The 18645-nt window shown below is 38.0% G+C and overlaps 3 protein-coding genes across 3 annotated transcripts; 2 read left to right on the forward strand and 1 right to left on the reverse strand.

Moving 5' to 3' along the window:
• Positions 1-3798: 3798 nt before the first annotated feature.
• On the forward strand, positions 3799-5951 carry LOC137723005 (uncharacterized). The gene is made up of 2 exons (XM_068462158.1): positions 3799-4267; positions 5008-5951. Exons 1-2 carry the CDS (start codon positions 3912-3914, stop codon positions 5660-5662), a joined length of 1011 nt encoding a protein of 336 aa, XP_068318259.1. The 5' UTR covers positions 3799-3911; the 3' UTR covers positions 5663-5951.
• Positions 5952-10448: 4497 nt separating this feature from the next.
• LOC137722474 (uncharacterized) lies at positions 10449-11368 on the forward strand. Its single transcript, XM_068461483.1, has one exon. It carries the CDS (start codon positions 10512-10514, stop codon positions 11016-11018), a length of 507 nt encoding a protein of 168 aa, XP_068317584.1. The 5' UTR covers positions 10449-10511; the 3' UTR covers positions 11019-11368.
• A 127-nt stretch (positions 11369-11495) lies between these two features.
• Positions 11496-18312, reverse strand: LOC137722473 (serine/threonine-protein kinase EDR1-like). Its single transcript, XM_068461482.1, has 13 exons — positions 17590-18312; positions 16465-16887; positions 15853-15956; positions 14352-15442; positions 14190-14230; positions 13404-13472; positions 12995-13095; positions 12815-12893; positions 12639-12737; positions 12451-12519; positions 12307-12356; positions 12021-12197; positions 11496-11928 (listed from the first exon to the last, which is right to left on the reverse strand). Exons 1-13 carry the CDS (start codon positions 18028-18030, stop codon positions 11793-11795), a joined length of 2880 nt encoding a protein of 959 aa, XP_068317583.1. The 5' UTR covers positions 18031-18312; the 3' UTR covers positions 11496-11792.
• Between the last annotated feature and the right edge of the window lie 333 nt (positions 18313-18645).

An 18645-nucleotide genomic window follows, 5' to 3' on the forward strand; every position in this document is an offset into this window, starting at 1 on the left:
CCCCAATCCAAGCCCAACCGAACCTATCCCACAACCTCGTTGCTAGTCGTTCCTCATCCCGTACCCTTGACTTTGGTGCTTTGGAGAAGAACATGAAATTAAATTTGAAGAGGGTATGGAGAATTGGAGATGATAGTTGGAGATGAGGGAGGTGGCTGAGCAGGTAACTGGGTTAGTTTTTTCATCTGTTTTTTTTTTTTTTTTTTTTTAACCCATAAATGAAAGTCTCTTTTTGATTGAAGAAGCTGGGCTGGTCGTGTTTAATTTTTTTTTTTTTTTTATAGTTGTGTCCTTGATTTTAAATCTTTTTTTTTTTTTAAAGGTTAGTCCATGTGGCACCACATCATTGGTTGTATGGGTCCCCTTGTCAGACACCTCATCAAAGTAACAGAAAAATAAACGGAATGGGACGACATTGATTTGTGGTACCAAATTTCAAGGATGATATTGATCGATTTTCAATTTCAAGGATTAAAGTGAGAAGTAATGTCAATTTATAGACACTATTTGTGATAAAAACTCTTCATATAATTTCCTTTTCTTCTTTATTTGATGATCAGGTAAATTTCCTTTTAAAAAATTAAGGTAAATAAAAAAAAATTCTAAAAAAAAATTATATATAATTTTTTTACTAAGGAAATGAATACACAAGTTTTTGAACCTTATTATATGAGATATCATCAACCTCAGCATGCCTATACAATCGATTGCAACACAAACAACAACTACAAAAATAAAAACATTGAATGGAGTTCTTCTAATCTAGTCTAGTCTAATCACTGATCGTTGATACTAGATCAATTGTTTTCCTTCTTTTTTTTTTGTCCTAACTCATGATCTAAACGAGTCGCACATACATCCTAGTACATGTTGCCCATCGCTAAGGACATCCCCCAAGAGTGGGGGATTTCGTGACATTTCTGATTGGATGTCTTGTGTTTCTAATAAGTTGTTTAATAGTTAGCATATTGAATCACACAGGCCCTTTAAGGGAAGGGATCCCCATTTTTTTTAAAAAAAATTTGAGGACACCCTCTTGACCATTAGATTTGACTTTAATGAAATTATGTGACTGAGATTAAATCACAGACCACAGAATCTCAACCACATGATTTCATTAAAATCAAATTTAATGGTTAAGAGGATGTCACCATTTTTTTTGAAAAATGGGAATCACTTCCCTTAAAGGCTCCCTTGAATCATATACATAATGGGCTGGTTTAGTTCGATCTTAACCGGATGATTATGAATTATTTTATTTCTATATTAATAGATTAATGAATAGAATATTAAATTTGGTAAGAAGATAAAATCTCAAATCACCAATTCATCTGAAATTTTTGTTTTCTTTTTTTAATTTAGTCGCTACAAGATCAACAATTCCATGAGTTTGGGTTTCTATTGTTGATATAAAAACATCTCTTTCCATATATTCGAATACAACCCATTTTAATTAACAAAACGATAGCGACTTTAACAGGTATCGCCGAAATAGCAAAGCCATATAAAGTCATCGTGGCTCATCCATATAAAGTCATCGTGGAAAAGCGATACCACATAAAACCATCATTGGTAAACGAAACTACATCCTGATGCCTATGACAGTGCAGCCGTCCAGTTCAGTCACCAAAGCGGTCAGCCTAAAAATGGCCTTTGGGTTAGTGATAAAGAAGTCAAAGAAAAACTTTTTAGCCAAAATAATCCATAAGATTGGGATAACTATTTACTTTGTTCCTTGTAAATTAAAATCAATAGAAGTGGTCCCTGAAATTGTCCATTATCAACCATTTTGTTCATTCCATGAAAAATCTCCGTTAAACTGAGGTTGTTTTTGTCAAACCAACCCCTCTACTTAAACGGGTGGTTTCTTCAATTTAACAGAGATGTTTCACAGAATGACCAAAATAATTATGATGACAATCTTAGGGACCATTTCTGTCAATTTTGAATTTCATAGACCAAAATAAATAATTACAAGAACCATTTTAACTAAAAAGTCTAAAACTAATAGTATGTAATTTAGATACAATTTATTATCTGTTCACAGTCTATATAGAGGTTCCCTATATTGGAAAGTTGGGGGGGGGGGGGGGGGGGAGGGGGGGAGTCTATTTTTACATGGAAAAGGATCCTAGAGATCATGTGATCATGATCATTCATCGTATATCGTGCGAAAATTTTTCGGTATGTACTATTTATATTTAATTTTAAATTTTAAATTTTGAAATGATTTCTGACCGCATAATGTATGATGAACGATCATGATCACAGGATTCCTAAGATCCCTAGAAAAATGATTCGACGAGGATCCTTTTCCTTTTTACATAACATAAAGGATGGGCCCCTGAATTTAGAAACAAATTCCTATTTGTGAATTTTATTTTATCCACTACTATGCATTTTCTCAATTAATTATTTTTTAGGGTAAATATCAGTTTATTACACTCAAGTTTCGTGGTTTTTAACATTGGTACAAGAAGTTTTTTTTTCTCCCAGAGTTATACCTAAAGTGTTAATTTTAGGACAGTCTCATACATCCGTTAGTTTAGCTGTTAAGTTTCCCGTTAATTGATGATGTGGCACCCATGTGAACAATGACTAGATGCCATATGTCATTAAGGGGGTCTACGTGGAAATTAAAAATTAAAAATAATTATTTATTTATTTATTTAAAAATAAATAAATAAAACCTAAAACCTACCTGTCTTCTACCTCCCCCATCCCTTATTTACCCTGCAACCCTTACCACCCCCCCCCCCCCCGCACCTTTTCCCTTCCTCATCCCCCCACACCCTCTCCGTCTTTTCTCTCTTCCCCAACCAAAACCCATGTTCATTTTCTGGTATTTTCTGCAGTGGTACAAAGGTTTCCTCCATATACCTCTCATGGATCCAAGTGTCGCCCTTTCCTCACCTCCTTAGATCCGGCCCTCTTTCCAAAGTCCCCAACTTCGCCACCGCTTGCTCCGCCTTGACCTTCCTCAATCTTTCTTCAAACTCTCTCGATTTCTCCACCACATCCTCCTCATTTGCCTTCCCCCTCTGCATTGAGATAGGAGATAACCAAACCTAGTTGAGAATTTCAAATATTTGATCAGGAACAAATAGAACCACTTCTAAAGAACCCAGATAACTACCTGAAAAGAAGCAGGAACCAAGGTCAAGTCGATGGGAGGGAGACTTGTCGGCGTTGCCCTGGATTGCAGAAGAGGATGGAAGAGAGAAGGGAGGCTTGTGCAAGTTGTAGAAGAGAGAAGGGAAGGAAGGGTGTGGGTTGCAGAAGAGAGAAGGGAGGGAGAGGGTGCGGGGGGAAGAAGAAGGGAGAAGGTGCGCCGGCGGGGAGGGGTAGGGGTTGTAGAGTAAAGAAGGGATGGGGGGAGGTAGAAGACGGGTAGGTTTTAGGTTCTTTTTTTTTTTTTTTTTTTTGAATATTTAATTTCTATATGGACCCTTTAATGACACGTGGTACCCAGTCATTGTCCACATAAATGTCATGTTATCAACTAACAGAAGACTTAACAGCCAGACCAACGGATGTACAAGACTGTCCTAAAATTAACTTAGGTATGACTTTGAGACGAAAAAAATTTTATATACCAAATGTTAAAAACTACGAAATTTGAAGGTAATAAACTGATATTTAGCCTATATTTTAAATACAAGAAAATGGAATTATTGCTCCCGCACACTGTCATTTGCCACTCTCCATGTTCCACGCCACGCAAGTCTCCACCAATCACATGAACCCTGGAGAAAAAAGCAAAAAAATAAAATATAAAAATCCTCGTGCCCCTTGAAACGACGTCGCTTAAGGCCGTTCCCCAAATCAATGTCGCGCAATCCCAATCTTCCTGCAGACCTAAAATTCAGAGACTTGAAGGTATGAAGACTTCGGCGTAAAATTGAATATACATGGCTCTGTGGTCGTCACCGTCAACTTCGTCGTCGCCGAAGGGGATAGTGATAACGGTGCCGGCGCTGGTTCTCATGGCGTCAGTTGCCGCATTTTTCTTCTTCTTTCTCTTGTCCTCTTTATCGTCGCCGTGCACTTGCGGCGGCGGTGCTGGTATTGCGCGTGTGGGTTATGTCAGTGGACCCAGTGTCGGCGTGGCGGAGGGCGGAGGAGGGGAGACGATATGGTCGTCGAAGGAGGATGTGGAGTGGGTGAAGGATCAGATCCGAGTGAATGGGTTGCATATGCAGGATAACGTGTTGAGGAAGGGAATTAACCCTCGCACCCGAGCTCAGCAGCTTGAAGATCTCTTGCAGTCAGTTCTCTCTCTCTCTCTAAGTACTTGTATAATATGATGTGCACATTTGTGTGATTAGGAATGAGGACTTGGATTTGTGCAGTGGGATTGGAATTTTGACATCAGTTGATTTTGGCATGGGGTTTGGGAATTGGGTATTGAATTGTGAATTAGGTATATTCTTGGATTCAAAGCTGCTAACCTTAATTTTGAGTACCAGTTCATGTGATTTTTGTGCCAAGTGAGGATGTGGGGGAGTTGAGATTACATCAGTAAACTTCGATTTTCATGAGATCGCATCAGTAAACTTAGATTTGTTTAGTTATGTGGACGTGAACTCGAATTTGTTGCTTAAGTTTCTGCATTTTGTTTGCGCTTTATCTTTTCGATGCTAGTTTGGCAAGTTCTGTGTTGCTCTGTTTGGTTTATGTATTAGGGTGGAGAGAAAGGAAAGGATTAAGTTTTGATCATTGCCTAGATTTATAGAACATGGAACTTAGACTAGATCATATCCTTTGAAGTGATTTGTTGTATTCCTTTTGTTTCGATAGACATTTCTTTGTAACTTGATGATTCTTTAGTTAGAGTATTCTCTTGCTTGTTTGGGATATTCTTCTTTCTCATTGTGCTTTAATGTGCCTGCAGTTATAACATATTCGCATGTTTGTGGGTCAATCGAAACAACAGAAAATTATATGTTACGTGAATACAGGGATGATCTTATACAAAGAATTGACCAGTTGTTTCTGAATTTTCAGATTCAAGGGTATATCTCACTATGAAGGACCTGATTTGGAAAATCATACTGCCCTCCCATGCCCTGGTGAGCTCCTAACTGAGGAGCACCACAGTAACTACGGTGAGCCTTGGGCAGGTGGGCGAGATGTTTTTGAGTTCCTCGCCCAGTCCTCTCATCTGAAGCCTGACTCCAATGTCCTTGAGATCGGTTGTGGTACCCTCCGAGTTGGTTTGCATTTCATTCGCTATCTTAATCCCGGACACTTCCACTGTCTTGAAAGAGATGAGCTCTCGCTAATGGCTGCCTTCAGATACGAGCTTCCTTCCCAAGGTCTTCTGCACAAGCGCCCTTTGATTGTGAAAGGTGACAGCATGGACTTCAGCAGATTTGGGTCCAATGTTGTGTATGACTTGATCTATGCTAGTGCTGTGTTTCTTCATATGCCTGATAAGCTTGTGTGGGTTGGATTAGAGAGATTGACAAATAAACTGAAACCCTATGACGGGCGAATCTTCGTTTCCCATAATATCAAATTCTGTTCGCGGTTGGGAGGAGACGAGTGTACAAAGCGGCTCACGAGTTTAGGCCTGGAGTATGTCGGAAAGCATACACATGACAGCTTGCTGTTTAATCACTATGAAATCTGGTTCGAGTTTAGGCGGACAAAGGCTTAGAGTTGCAGAATTTATTCATTTTTTCACTGCCTTCCGTCCTAATTTAGATACGGGATGTGAAGCGATGCGTGGCTGCGGTGCTCTTGTGGTATTTGTTTTATAACTTTGGCCACCATTCTCTGAAGGTCAAGTCTTTTAACCTTCTATTTATGATTGTACTTGTTAGAGTGGCAGATCGTTTGTGCAGGAGGCTGAGGCCTGTTTTGTATTTTTGGATAGGAAAATTGTAACCTGTAAGAATTTGATAACACTTTCTTTGAATTTATTTAAGCTATTCATTTTTTCTTCAGCAGTTGCTTAATAAGTTGCATGATTCCTTGTCAACTTAAATTTTCTCTGACGATGTTGTAATCACGAGAATGACCTACCTACACCGGCTATGTCATTGTGGTGGTTCCTTATCGTAATCACGCTTTTATTGTGACGATACATCAATCTAATCATACTTTATTGATGTATCTAATCATACTTTATTCTGAAGGTATCTTAATCTAGTCACGGTTAAATGTAGCATTATTTCAACCTAAAAATGATCTGGAAACTCAGTTTCCCAAAACCCCAAAAATGCAGACTAAAACCCTAAATCCTAATCAAAGAGAAATAGAGACCCAAAGGAGCAACATTTTCAAGAATGCATCGCTCTTCACGGATCATAAGCACCGCATTGTGCAACAAAAAATCCAACTTGCCGTCATCGTTCTCCGGCTACCATTTCGGTGATCGCAGCCTAGCTCTGTCGTTCCGTTCGATATCCTCCACGATGCAGCTGGATGACTCATGGATGAACAAGATCAAAGGGGTCTTCACCGGCAACAAGACCTCTCCGGAAGAAGCAAGATCAAAGGGGAATTCACTGGTTCTGTTTAACGATAACTATTTGTTGCGTTTGATTACAAGGATTGGCGGATGAGATGAAGAATGCTACAAGAATCGGCGCGTTTAAGAAGTACATTGCCGGGAGAAGCAGTGAAGCTACTTTTGCCGATGCTTTTGACAAGCAGGAAGCGATATTACGATATCTCGGAGGATTTGATTCAACTGGAGAGGTTGGTTTTACCCTTTTAAATTGATGCTTTACTTGTTAAGTTCTTGCCAGAGGAAATTTCTGTTTGGTCCATTTGGCAATGTGTGTACTTATGTGCTTATGCTTGTAAAGTTCAAGTTTCATAGGTTAATCTCCAATTTATGTGGGAATCTGGAAATTTCTCGCACTCTTTCGTCTGTTGAGTTACTTCAAAGCCGAGTTCTTCTGCCTACTTAAACTGCCAATATAATCGCTACAGAAAATCGAGCTGTTAAGCTGAAGGAAACTTTATAATTTCAAGGGATGCAGTCCAAAGTATTTACTTATTGGCATTTCAAAATGTTCCATATCAGATTTATGCGTGTATATTGTGTGGAGGCCTTGGTTTGTTTCGATACACTTCTTTAAGATCCCAACAACACAAAATTCTGATAACGATTTTCGACTGTAGGAACTTTGCTTTTGTAACATGTCAAAAATGAACCGTGTCAAAGTTTCCCGTTGAAGTGTATCAAACTACTGTGCAAGAGGGCGGGTGCACATGAAAAGGAGAAGATTGTTAATTACCATAAAATCACACTCTTAAAATTGAATTAATATATTAATTGTGTTCAACTCAAGTGTATAGACCATTTGATTCATCATAGATTCTCGACTAATGAAACCTTTACGAGAGGATCGTTTGTGCACACATCATAATAGTTATAGATATGATGGATATCTGACAAGATGGTTCTTGCATTATTATTATTATTATTATTATTTTGTGTGTTGGTCCTCTATTTTCCCAATGAAATTAAGCACTGGTTTTTGGAGTGTTGGTACTAACAGCTGCTTATGATCGATGTTCGAATCTAAAACCCTTCTCTACTTTTCAAGAAATTCTCTTATATTATTAATTCATTTTGTGTCAATCGGACTAAATTTATTTAAACAGGTGATAAATATTTATTTGATGATGGCATCTTGTATACCATATCAACGTATCAAGATGGATCTCAAAAGGCTAAATCATTGCCTAGGTACATTTGTGCTACTGAAGAGAGGTATTTTATTGGTACATATTTATGCCAAAGATTCTTTGTTTCTGTTCTTTGGTAAAAGCAAATGTATAAATCTTTGTAATGGGTGCATAATATAGGCGCAGTTTGGTTTGGGTCATCCGATAGTTTGTAACATTTTAAAGACGTATAAGATTTGAATTCCATGAGAAGAATTCGTAAACCAAATGCAAGTAAATCAAAGTAGCAGATAACCCTTTATTCATATTGTCCATTAATTTTTTGTTATTTTGACAAAGGATGAGACAAGTAAAGCAACACTATTTACTTAAAACGAGTATGAAATCGGTAAATATTAGTTCTTATGGCCTTTGTATTTAAAGGCTGTCAATTTCACTTGTCGCCACCATCGCACCCACACACCAGCTAAGTAGTTTTCAGCGGGATTAGCCAATGATTCATTCTTAGCCGCAAGAACAAGCGCATAGAGACTGCCTGATCGCAATACGGATTCACCCGAAACCAATTTCTCAAGTACCAACTTTTTTTTGGAATTCTTGTTGTACTCCGAAACGCTCCATTTTCCGAGCTCTATCACAAAGGGGTCGCTAATGTTTACAGGGCAAGAGAGCGGACACACACTGCTCTAACCAACTAGCGTAACTTACATCTTTCGAGAATACAATTGTGTTCAAATTGAAAAAAAAAATGCCTTTCTGGGTTTGCTTCTAGAATGGCTAACAAAAATAATCTCCGACGATTAAAAACGCTTTTGATACTTATGATAAAAAGTTGAAATTGTTTTTGGATCATAAAAACGATTTTTGAAGAAAAACTTGAACTTTAAATAAAAAATTTCCAAGTAAAAGCAATTCTAACAAAAATGCTTATAAGTAAAAGTCTATGAGCAAATTATGTTTTACAAAAGTAGTTTATAAACGAGCCATAACCTTCTCGCATTCTTGTTACCTGAGCACCGATTCTTCCGAGGCCTAATTGGGGAGGTCGTTATTAAGCGCAAAATTTGAAGTTTATTGCTTATTCACGCTGATTTCCTAACATAAACAGAGATCAACGTCCTTGATTCTTGATGGCATTTGTTGACGGACAAGGATTGTCTGCCCTTCCACTTTCGATGCCCTCCCATGCTCTCCTATTTTATGTGGTCACGGTTAAGCTACGTCAATATTTTATATTTTTTTTTTTTATAGACATAATAAAACAAAAATGAATAGTAATTTAACGTAACTTAACCATGACTACACAAACAGGAGGGCATGGGAGGGCAGACAATCCTTGTCCGTTGTTGACACCCCTGATTAATGCAATGAAGTAAATCCTTCACACCATGGAATAGTTACAGGCTTACGACTGAATGCGTGACAGCTATATTAACTCTACCTCCTCTTTTGGTTGTGAGATTGAAAAGCTCTTACCCAATACATTTTCTTTTAAGTAACAAAATAAATGTGTGCCATACAGATCTATACCGTATCCACTATATGATCCATATCCATTATTGTAGGGTTTTATTATGTTCAATAAAAGTTTAGAGGGAGGGAGGGAGGTTATGGACCATCTAGCCCATCTGATATATGATGGATATGTACCATCTATCCTCACAATTTAGATCCGGATGGAATCTAAATCATTAATCGTGTTCAACTCATTTTATAGATTATCTGATTCATCACAAATCCTCGATTAATGAAACCTTTACGAGATGATCGCTTATGCACACACAACAATTGTTATAGACATGATGGATCTCTGACAAGATGGTTATTACATTATTGGTCCTCTATTTTTCCCAATGAAATTAAGCACTGATTTTTGGAGTTTTGGTACTAATAGCTACTTATGATCGATGGTCTAAACCCCTTCTCCTCTACTTTTGAAGAGATTCTCTTATATTATTAATTCGTTACGTGACAATCAGACTAAATTTATTTAAACATGTGACAAATATTTATTTGATGATGTATGTTATTGAAATTAAATTTTGGTTGCATAAAAAAACAGATTTCTCCCCTTTCTCTCACATGCGTAGTCATTAGCAAGCATCTAAGAAAGTGAATAAAAACAAATGTTTATTAGAAATTACAGTCTTAGAGGATTAAATTGTTTTCCTAACTAAAATTGTTTTTTCCAATTGAAGTTTTTTAGTGGAGAAGGATTTATAACTAGATTCTAATTAGAATTATTATTTCAAATTTCCAAGGGGATATTGCACTAGTTTCTTAAGAGGAGCAAACAATAAGTTGTATACCTCTTAAAAAGTTAGAGTAATAGAATACTGTGAGGGCAGAGTGTGCAAGAGAAAAGAAAAGAGATAATAGTGTAATATTTCCTATTATGACAGGTTTTTTTCAGTCTTAATACTAGAGACTTGGCGATATTATTCGTTGCACTCATTATTGTTATAGTGAAAGATTATTGCTCTTACTCCGTGGATGTAGTCACATAGCCAAACCACTTAAATTTTTTGTGTTATTTATCTTGATTATTTATTTTTGGTTTCTAAATTTGTTTTAATTTTCTCATTCTTAAACGCAATATTCACAACATCTTTCTCCCACGATATCTTAATTTTGATATGATCTTCTTTTCTCCGATCAACATTGGATTTCACCTAATGCTGTTTAAATAAGATAAGCTAATAGCCTAATAACTTGTTTTTATTAATATAGTAAGACTTTGTAGCAACTACATTAATTTACTAAACATAAAGTTAACATCCAATATCTTCCATGATCTTAAATAAGATTATACAAATCCAATCCATAAAAGCTAGTGTTTGCCATTGCCATTAGAACTACTTGTCATGGACTCAAAATTGATCGCTCTCCGGCCATTCAAGCTATCCGACGCCGATGATCTCATGTCATACGCCGGAGATGATCAAGTGACGCGATCCCTCCGATGGACGACGTTGACAACCAAAGACGAAGCGTTGACTTTCATCAAGGATGTTTGCATCCCCCACCCTTGGCGCCGGTCAATATGCATCGACGACCGTTCGATCGGATTCGTAACCGTCTTTCCAGGATCAGGTGATGACAGGCATAAGGCAGATTTAGGGTATGTCATAGCTGCAAAGTATTGGGGCCAAGGGATAACCACCAAAGCAGTTGAGGTTGCCATCTCTCAAGTTTTCAAGGACTTCCCTAATTTGGTCAGGTTGCACGCTTTTGCTGACTTGGAGAACAAGGCATCTCAGAGGGTTTTGGAGAAAGCTGGGTTCCAAAAGGAGGGTGTGTTGAGGAGATATGGATATCTCAATGGAAATATAAAAGATTTGGTAAGTTATAGTTTGCTATCAACAGATTAACCCTATAGTGGGATTTCTCTAGGTTGTGTGCTTCACAAACCTTTTCAATAACAAATAATTTGCATGTAAGATCGTGACTGGTTGTATTTTGGTTCTGATTTCTCTATTTTCTTTTGTTTTTTTTTTAAATACTGAGACGGGCTCTTTTCCTACCCGTATAGAATAGAACATTGGTGAGCCAAATCTTCTTCATGTAAAACTCGACCTTGAGTCGAATTGATCATGTCATGTGCAACGTTTATCAATGATGGTTCATTAATGTCCATTGATTTAGATTCTTTCCTCCTTCCCAACTACAAATAAGATCGAGAGGAGCCCGAAAGCCCCCAACTAGTAAGTCAATCACGCACTTTTACGCAACTTCAGCAAATTCTTGAGTGTAACCGGATATCCCTCCATATGTATTGTATGACAAATTTTTAGGCGTCCATGCACGAGAAAGATGTAAATGAGTGAGTTTGATGGGAATAAAAATGAGAGATTATAACACAAATTTTTGTATTAATTTAAAATTTTCGTAACCACAATTTTCTGCTTTTCTGGGCGGAGGTATCAACACATAAATTACAACTCCAGCTTTCTTTGAGGACTAACTATTTATATGAACACGGTACAAAAAGGACTCCCTTCTGCAATGCAATACAAATATTGTACAATTCTTCTTCTTCCTACTTTCTCACTCTTTTCTTTTCTGTTTATCGTTTGAGATTTCGCAACTTAGAAAGCAAAGAAGCGGAATGTCTTCTTATTCACAAACGAGAGAACGAGGTTTCTTCAAGGTGTAGAATTTACTGATATTTCTTGCCGGAGAGGTGAGCTCGGGTGGTCCAGATTTGACGGAATGACAAGCCGCTGCAAGGGCTTGAGAGCTACCGTGAGTTCTGAGAACGAGGGGCGCAAGTTTGGTTCGCTACTCAAACAGAAAGAACCACCAATTAAACCAAATTCAACAAGTAATGACATTTCAAATATGCATATGTTTCAAAATTTCGTGCAACTTACGTCTGCCAACATTCCCAAATTATCCTTGCAACAAGGGGATCAAGCTCCTTGGGGATCTCAAGGCGACGATTCTGGAAACCCACTGCACCAACGACCTGCATTGGGTTCATGCCACTCCAAGGCAATTTTAGAGTTGCAAGCTCCCACAAAATGACTCCAAAGCTAAATACGTCACACCTGTATATTTAACAAAAGATAAACATTATTGTCCTTTTTGATAATTGAGATATAAATAACCCAAAGCCGTACGAAAAGAACCAGAAATATAATAGCAAGAGTTACTAACTTTTCATTTGAGTTTTCGTTGCGGAGAACTTCAGGTGACATCCACTCAGGCTAAGACATCGATGGAAATCGGACAAAAGAGAAAAAAGTGTCATAGTTAGAGTCAAGATTTACGGTCATATCAGCAATTATCGCAGATTCTCACCGTTCCAGCAGTTGATTTGGACGACAAGAAAGTGTTGTGTTTCAAGCGCGACAATCCAAAATCACCAACCTGCACAATTGAACTCCAGTCTCGTAAAATTATACCATAACTAAAAACTAATCAAATGGAAATCGAATCGCATTATACACAAGAAACAAGAGAAACAACATTTAAAAGAAATTTGATACCTTCACATTCCAGTTCTTATCAACCAGCAAATTTGGAGACTTCAAATCCCGGTGGACAATCGTCGGTGTACTGGCATGCAAGCAATTCATACCCCTTGCCTGCAAAATAGATAGAGGTCTGAGAAAGTGGATATGGCTGTATCATGCTCAAGAAGACAGGTAAGACTAACTCGTACCACATCAAGAGCCATCTTTATTCTACGTTTCTCATCAATTTGACAATGAGGACGATGGATAATCCGATATAGACTTCCCCTGGGGAAATAAAGCACAAATAGACCAATTTCAATGGAAATATGACAAATAAAATGTATACATGTCCAAAATCATTTGATAATCAAGGTGCAGAATTATACCTTGGAAGGAACTCCGTAATGATAGAGAGGTTTGGAGGACGTGTAACAGCCCCCATGAAAAGCACAATGTTTGGATGACGCAATCTCCGCATTATTCGTACCTTACATTGCAAAGCAAAGATCAAAGAAACAGGTTCAGTGGTTTTGGATCAATATGATATAACAGCCACGCAACCAGGCATGTGATGATCCATAAATGACTGGTTTACAGTTTGGGGTTAAGGTCGAAACATTCTACCATTGTCAACTATATGCATTTAAAACCAGCAGCTGAGAGGTTATAAGTTTATTTTCTTAAGGAAACACAATAATTATTCAGGTTGTAAGTTTATTTTCTTTTTCTTCCTTTCCTCAAAGTCTTGGAAACTAAAAAGTACAGCACTGTGCATACAAGGGACAAGAAAGTTACTTCTCTTTTGAACTCAGCCAAAGCAGCACCCGAGAAGTCCTGATCTAGGAACTTCTTCACCGCAACTTCCTGTAAGTCAACAAAAATTCACCAGCCAAACACCAGTTGGTTTTAATCCCCGTGAAATTAAACTAAAAACAGTTTCAAGCCTCTGGCAAAGAATTAAGAAGATGAATAGTTCCAGGCAGTAATGAAAAAAAAAAAGCAAAATTCACCATGAAATAATGATAATGGAGAAACAATTATCATAAACTACAAATCTTAGCTAACTTCAAAGAAGAGAAAAATAGTCTTGAACATATGCAATATCATTGTCAATCAAGAATCCTCAACCAAACACTTCCTCAACCTGCTTCCCAGTAAACAGAGAAGCAATTTTGGCTCATTCTGTAGTTGGTCAGCAACTGGCAACGATAATTGATAGAAAAAAAATGTGACTTTTCAATGCTTTAAAAGCCACCATACATTTGATGGTGCTAATTTACATGTGAATTTATCAGTTACTGGCATTAAAAAGAATGAACTATAAACAATTTAGCATTGCCAGTCACCTAAGCAAATCGGCAAAAAATTAAGTTGAAAAGAAAAGAGACTCAAAATGTGAAATGCCCAAGGAGAATAACGGAAGTAAAAAAAATATGGGTCTGACTTCTGAGATAGGAAAGAATGAGAATACTTGATAGAGGCATCCATGAAATAAATATAAGAATGAAAATCAAATAAAACATAACAATAGCTGCAGCATATGACGTAAGGAAGAGCATATCGTGTTTATATAAAACTCACCGTGCCATGCCAATCAGCATGGTATACCTCTCCATATGAACCTAATCAAGAACAAGAAGAAGAATTAGACAGCCCCCAGGAAAGATCAGTTTTTTCTTTATGAAGAACGAACATTGGCAGTTTGCCAAAATATGACAACTTTGATCAGGTATGGAACATTACCTAGTCCAATCCTTTCTCCAATAACCAGGTCTTCCCATGGAATTTCACATTCACCTACGTCAACATCCTCAAATGATGAGCTAGAATGATATTCAACCCTGCTTGTAATGGAATCAAATGACGAGTTACAACTTTCTGGATCCTTCAGTTTCAAATTGGATTCCATAAATCTGTCATGCGTGAACTTTCTAGGATCATGGGAACCAATTTCATTGTTCTGATACGTAGCATCTACTGTGTTGTTCTGTAAATAGTTCGGAGCCCTGGGTTGTTCCCCCTTAAAACTTTTGGCATCGCCATCTCTATCAAACATATTTGAATGAGCAGTTGATCCGAAACCACCAGGATTGATCTGTTCAGCAACAGTAGAGCTGGTCGAAGCTGAAGATGATGAATTGTAACCATTAGGCTCACGATTACTTTTTGGGAAGATGCCATCATACTCCTTTCTTTTAGGGACTTCATTGAAAGCATATTTAATTTTCCACATCAATGATGCAGGAGGTCGACCAGAAGCAAGATTATTTTGTTTTTTCTGAAGCTCTTCAACTTTATTCTCCACCGGTTTGTTATACATAGAAGCTTTCCCAGGTCCTTTTATTTGGAATGGGTTAAGATCAGCAAAAAGGTTCTTTGGGTCCTCAGAGTTGTTTTGAGTATATGGAACTACATTTACATTCATCCTCATACCACCATCACCTGCATGAGCCCCACGATTCCCTCTGTTGTACTTTGAATTTTCGAAGGCTGATGAGGAAAGCTGATCTAACTGAGTTGTTCTATTCGGTATTCCAGAAGAACCAACTCCACTGTCACTACTTGCACCTGAGAATGTTGGAAATGATTCTCCTTTCTCTGAACTTGGTCTTCTCTCCAGACCTGAACTACTTTCAACTGCAGAGTTTTGGCTGCTTCCCTCTCCATGTAATGGCTTTGGTCCTAGGTAAGCAATATCTGTGTCGATATAAGAATGTAAAGTAGGAAGTTTGTTCAAGTTTGGATTATACGGCTTAAAGGTAGTGTCCTTTGAACTTTGAATGTCAGTTGGTACGAGTGTTCCAGGATCAGCCATCAGATCCACCAAAAACTCCCTGAAGACAAACTATAAATTAAACCTATGTAGAAAGGTATAAACCGATCAAGTTGAGAAGTTGTAAAAATTCAAAGAAGACTGCTGCTCAACTTTAAGGACAAAATAAATCTAATGATATACTACATTCTAAATACATAGATGACAAAATCTCCTATGTTACTGCACATTATGAAGCTATTATGTGGCTAGAAGTTGTCATTAATTAGTCAAAACTTATAATGTTTTAGAAATTGGTAAAAGTTTTGGAATAAAACCGAACTCACAGAGCAGAATAATATCTTTTTTGTAGGCATTTTTTTTTTTTTGCATGTACAGCCCAGCCCAGAATAATATAAGTGAAACCCCAAAACATTATACAAAAAGTATCAACGATTTAACCACAAAAACCTGCAAAAAGCAAGCCACTACCTGTCATCCTCCAACTTTATTACATTAACTGCACCGTCCTCAGCACCAGTGTAATGAACTCCCTTAAGCAGTCTACAGGGCATCTCGATATTGTCAGCTAGTACCTACATCCGAGGATACAGATAAATATACAAGATGTAGCCTCAACTTTTATTACTAGAAATTTGTAATGGTAAAATCATTAATTAAGCCCGATACAGTTCCTCCTTATATTTAAATGCAAAAAATAATTGCTTAATGTAATAAAGCAGAGAAATACTGATACAAGCAAAAAAACTTGTGTTATGTCAGCAAACCAAAAAGCTTCCAGTGGTCACTAACAATTTAAATTAGAAGACCCATTCATAGCATGGCTAATGTATTAAATCCAAAACATAAAATTTTAAGAGAATAAGAGAAGTTGGTTACATACATCCGAGGTGAGATGAAAATTCAAATTAGAGAAGCTAGACTTATATATTTTCTGGAAGGACAAAACAAACATCACTCTTTTAATATGAAGAGTACTGAAAATAACAAAGCCTCCATAATATAGAACACAGCTAGCTATACTAATCGTTGAAATAGTTTTGCCTAAAAGTCCTAATAACTGATGATAATCTGAAAACTAACCTTGAAAAGCAAAGCACGATGTCGGGAGAGACCAATAGTTATGGATCCAATAGGCAGTACACTAGTTTGCATTGATGTCCTCAACTCTGTGCTTATTTCCATCCATCTCGCTAATACGACATTTGCATCCTTTACAGGCCCACCCATACGTTCGCTAACAAGTTCAGCAAGCCTCTGAACTAAAAGACCAACATTGGTGACAGGACAGTCTAAAGCAATACACTGTGCAATTTGCACCAACTCTTCCAAGACAGGATCAACTTTTCGATTTACTAATGAAACTTCAAATCCAGAACTCCCAAGGTTTGCTTCAAGATTTGTGAGAGATGGCATTTTTCCTTGAATTGCTGAATCTGGGGAAAGTCCATATACATCATAAAATCCATCAACCACTTTCTCCTCATAGTCTAGCGCATTGAACTCCTGGTATGAACAAGAGAATCCAATCCAAATCAAGATGAGTTAAAAAGTAAAGCAATGTCTCTTGATAGTAGTATATAAAAGCAAATAATCAAGAAAGTGTGTATTTGTTCTAATTCAATATATGAAGGTTCATGAAAGATACTACATTTTTTCCTGATTGACGAAATCTACTCCCAACCACGAATGGAGGATTTTCCTATTTGACACTGAATAAGTGAGAACGCCAGAGTAGGCTAAAAAAACTGAGCTCAGCTACACTTCCACCACGCCTTAAACCACTCTGCATTCCAACTTGTATCCAAGTTTTAGCAGTGAGTGTATTCCAAAGTTTTAAACTAATCAAAAGAAAATTCACAGGTCATTTCGAAAACTATTAAAACTCCGGGAATTACAGACCATAAGTTCATACAGCGGGGAATTCACTACTACGCTACTAGCAGGATTCTGATAGTTCTCAAAAGACCAGATCTTTCCCTTACTTAAAAATGAATTAAGCAAATTCCGAACAGTCAACCTTACAACGACAACAGTCAAACTTAATTAACAGTAAAATCTTTGCTAATACCAAATCAAACGCATGTTTTAACACAATTAACAATCAATTCATGCTCCTACACTACAATTAGTACCAATTTAAGCTCATACACCAAAATTGACTACAAAAATGACTGAATTCGAACATAAAAACTTCACCAAACTCACCCAATAGTGCCGCGACAAGGTCTCCGCCGCCGCCTCGACCTTATCTCTCGAAGACTGGATCCGATTGCCGCCCAAGCTCAGCAGCGTTGCCGCCCGGATCTGATCCTTCTCCGGATCATCCCGATAGTCCGAATTCGAAGCGCTGATCGCTAAAGCGAGCTGGACCTGAAACTCCTCTTCCGACATCATATAATCCGGTCGGTTCACAGTTGTCGTCGACTCCACAGTGCCACCTCCCCCAGCCGGCACGGTCGCCTCCGGCGTCGGCGAAGACGACGAAGGACTCGCCGGAGCGTTCCCTGACGTCTGACCGGACACCGTATGGTGATCGGAAGCGAGCGACGGTGAGGCCACGGTGGATGGGGAAGCCGCCGCGGCCTCGTTCGATCGGGTCGGGTCGTGGTTGCTTCCTATGTGAAGCTTCTTGAAAATGTGCTTCATCGCCTTATCTCGCTTCCTCTCTCTTCTTTCTTTCTCTACTTTCTCCGCCAGCTTGAAAAATTCTAGGAATTCCTCTCACTTTCCCTCACTTTCTCGGTCGATTTTTTTCCGTCGCGTTGTCCGGTGGAAGGCGCGAGTTCTCAGCGGAGGGAAAACTTATCGCTGTGGGTATATTGCGTTGGCCGGTTACTTAGCGGGCGCGGTCTTTGTGGAAATTACGGGATTGACCCGCGGGGATTAGTCAACGATCCAATGTGAATGGGGCACGGTGACGGCAATGGCATTTCTGTGAAATGAATTATGACCTACGCGGCGTTGACGTCCACGTCGCAGAGAGGGAGAGGTATTTTATTTAGAAACGAGTAATGTTTGTTTTTGGGTTGTTTCATTAACACTCCGTATATATTGTTAAATACACCTTACATTTATTTTTTCAATTAAAATTTATCTTAATACATCCCACTTTACTTCCAATAATATCTTCACACACTACACTCTCAACGTAAACTTCAAATTTTAAACAGACAATCCACACTGTTCTGTGCATAATTCAAACAATTATCCTAGATATGGCGTTCCTTTTGGATCCCGCATGCACAATGGAGCTCCTCGTCC

Source organism: Pyrus communis, chromosome 17 (genome assembly GCF_963583255.1).
Source record: "Pyrus communis chromosome 17, drPyrComm1.1, whole genome shotgun sequence".
Taxonomy (NCBI): Eukaryota; Viridiplantae; Streptophyta; class Magnoliopsida; order Rosales; family Rosaceae; genus Pyrus; species Pyrus communis.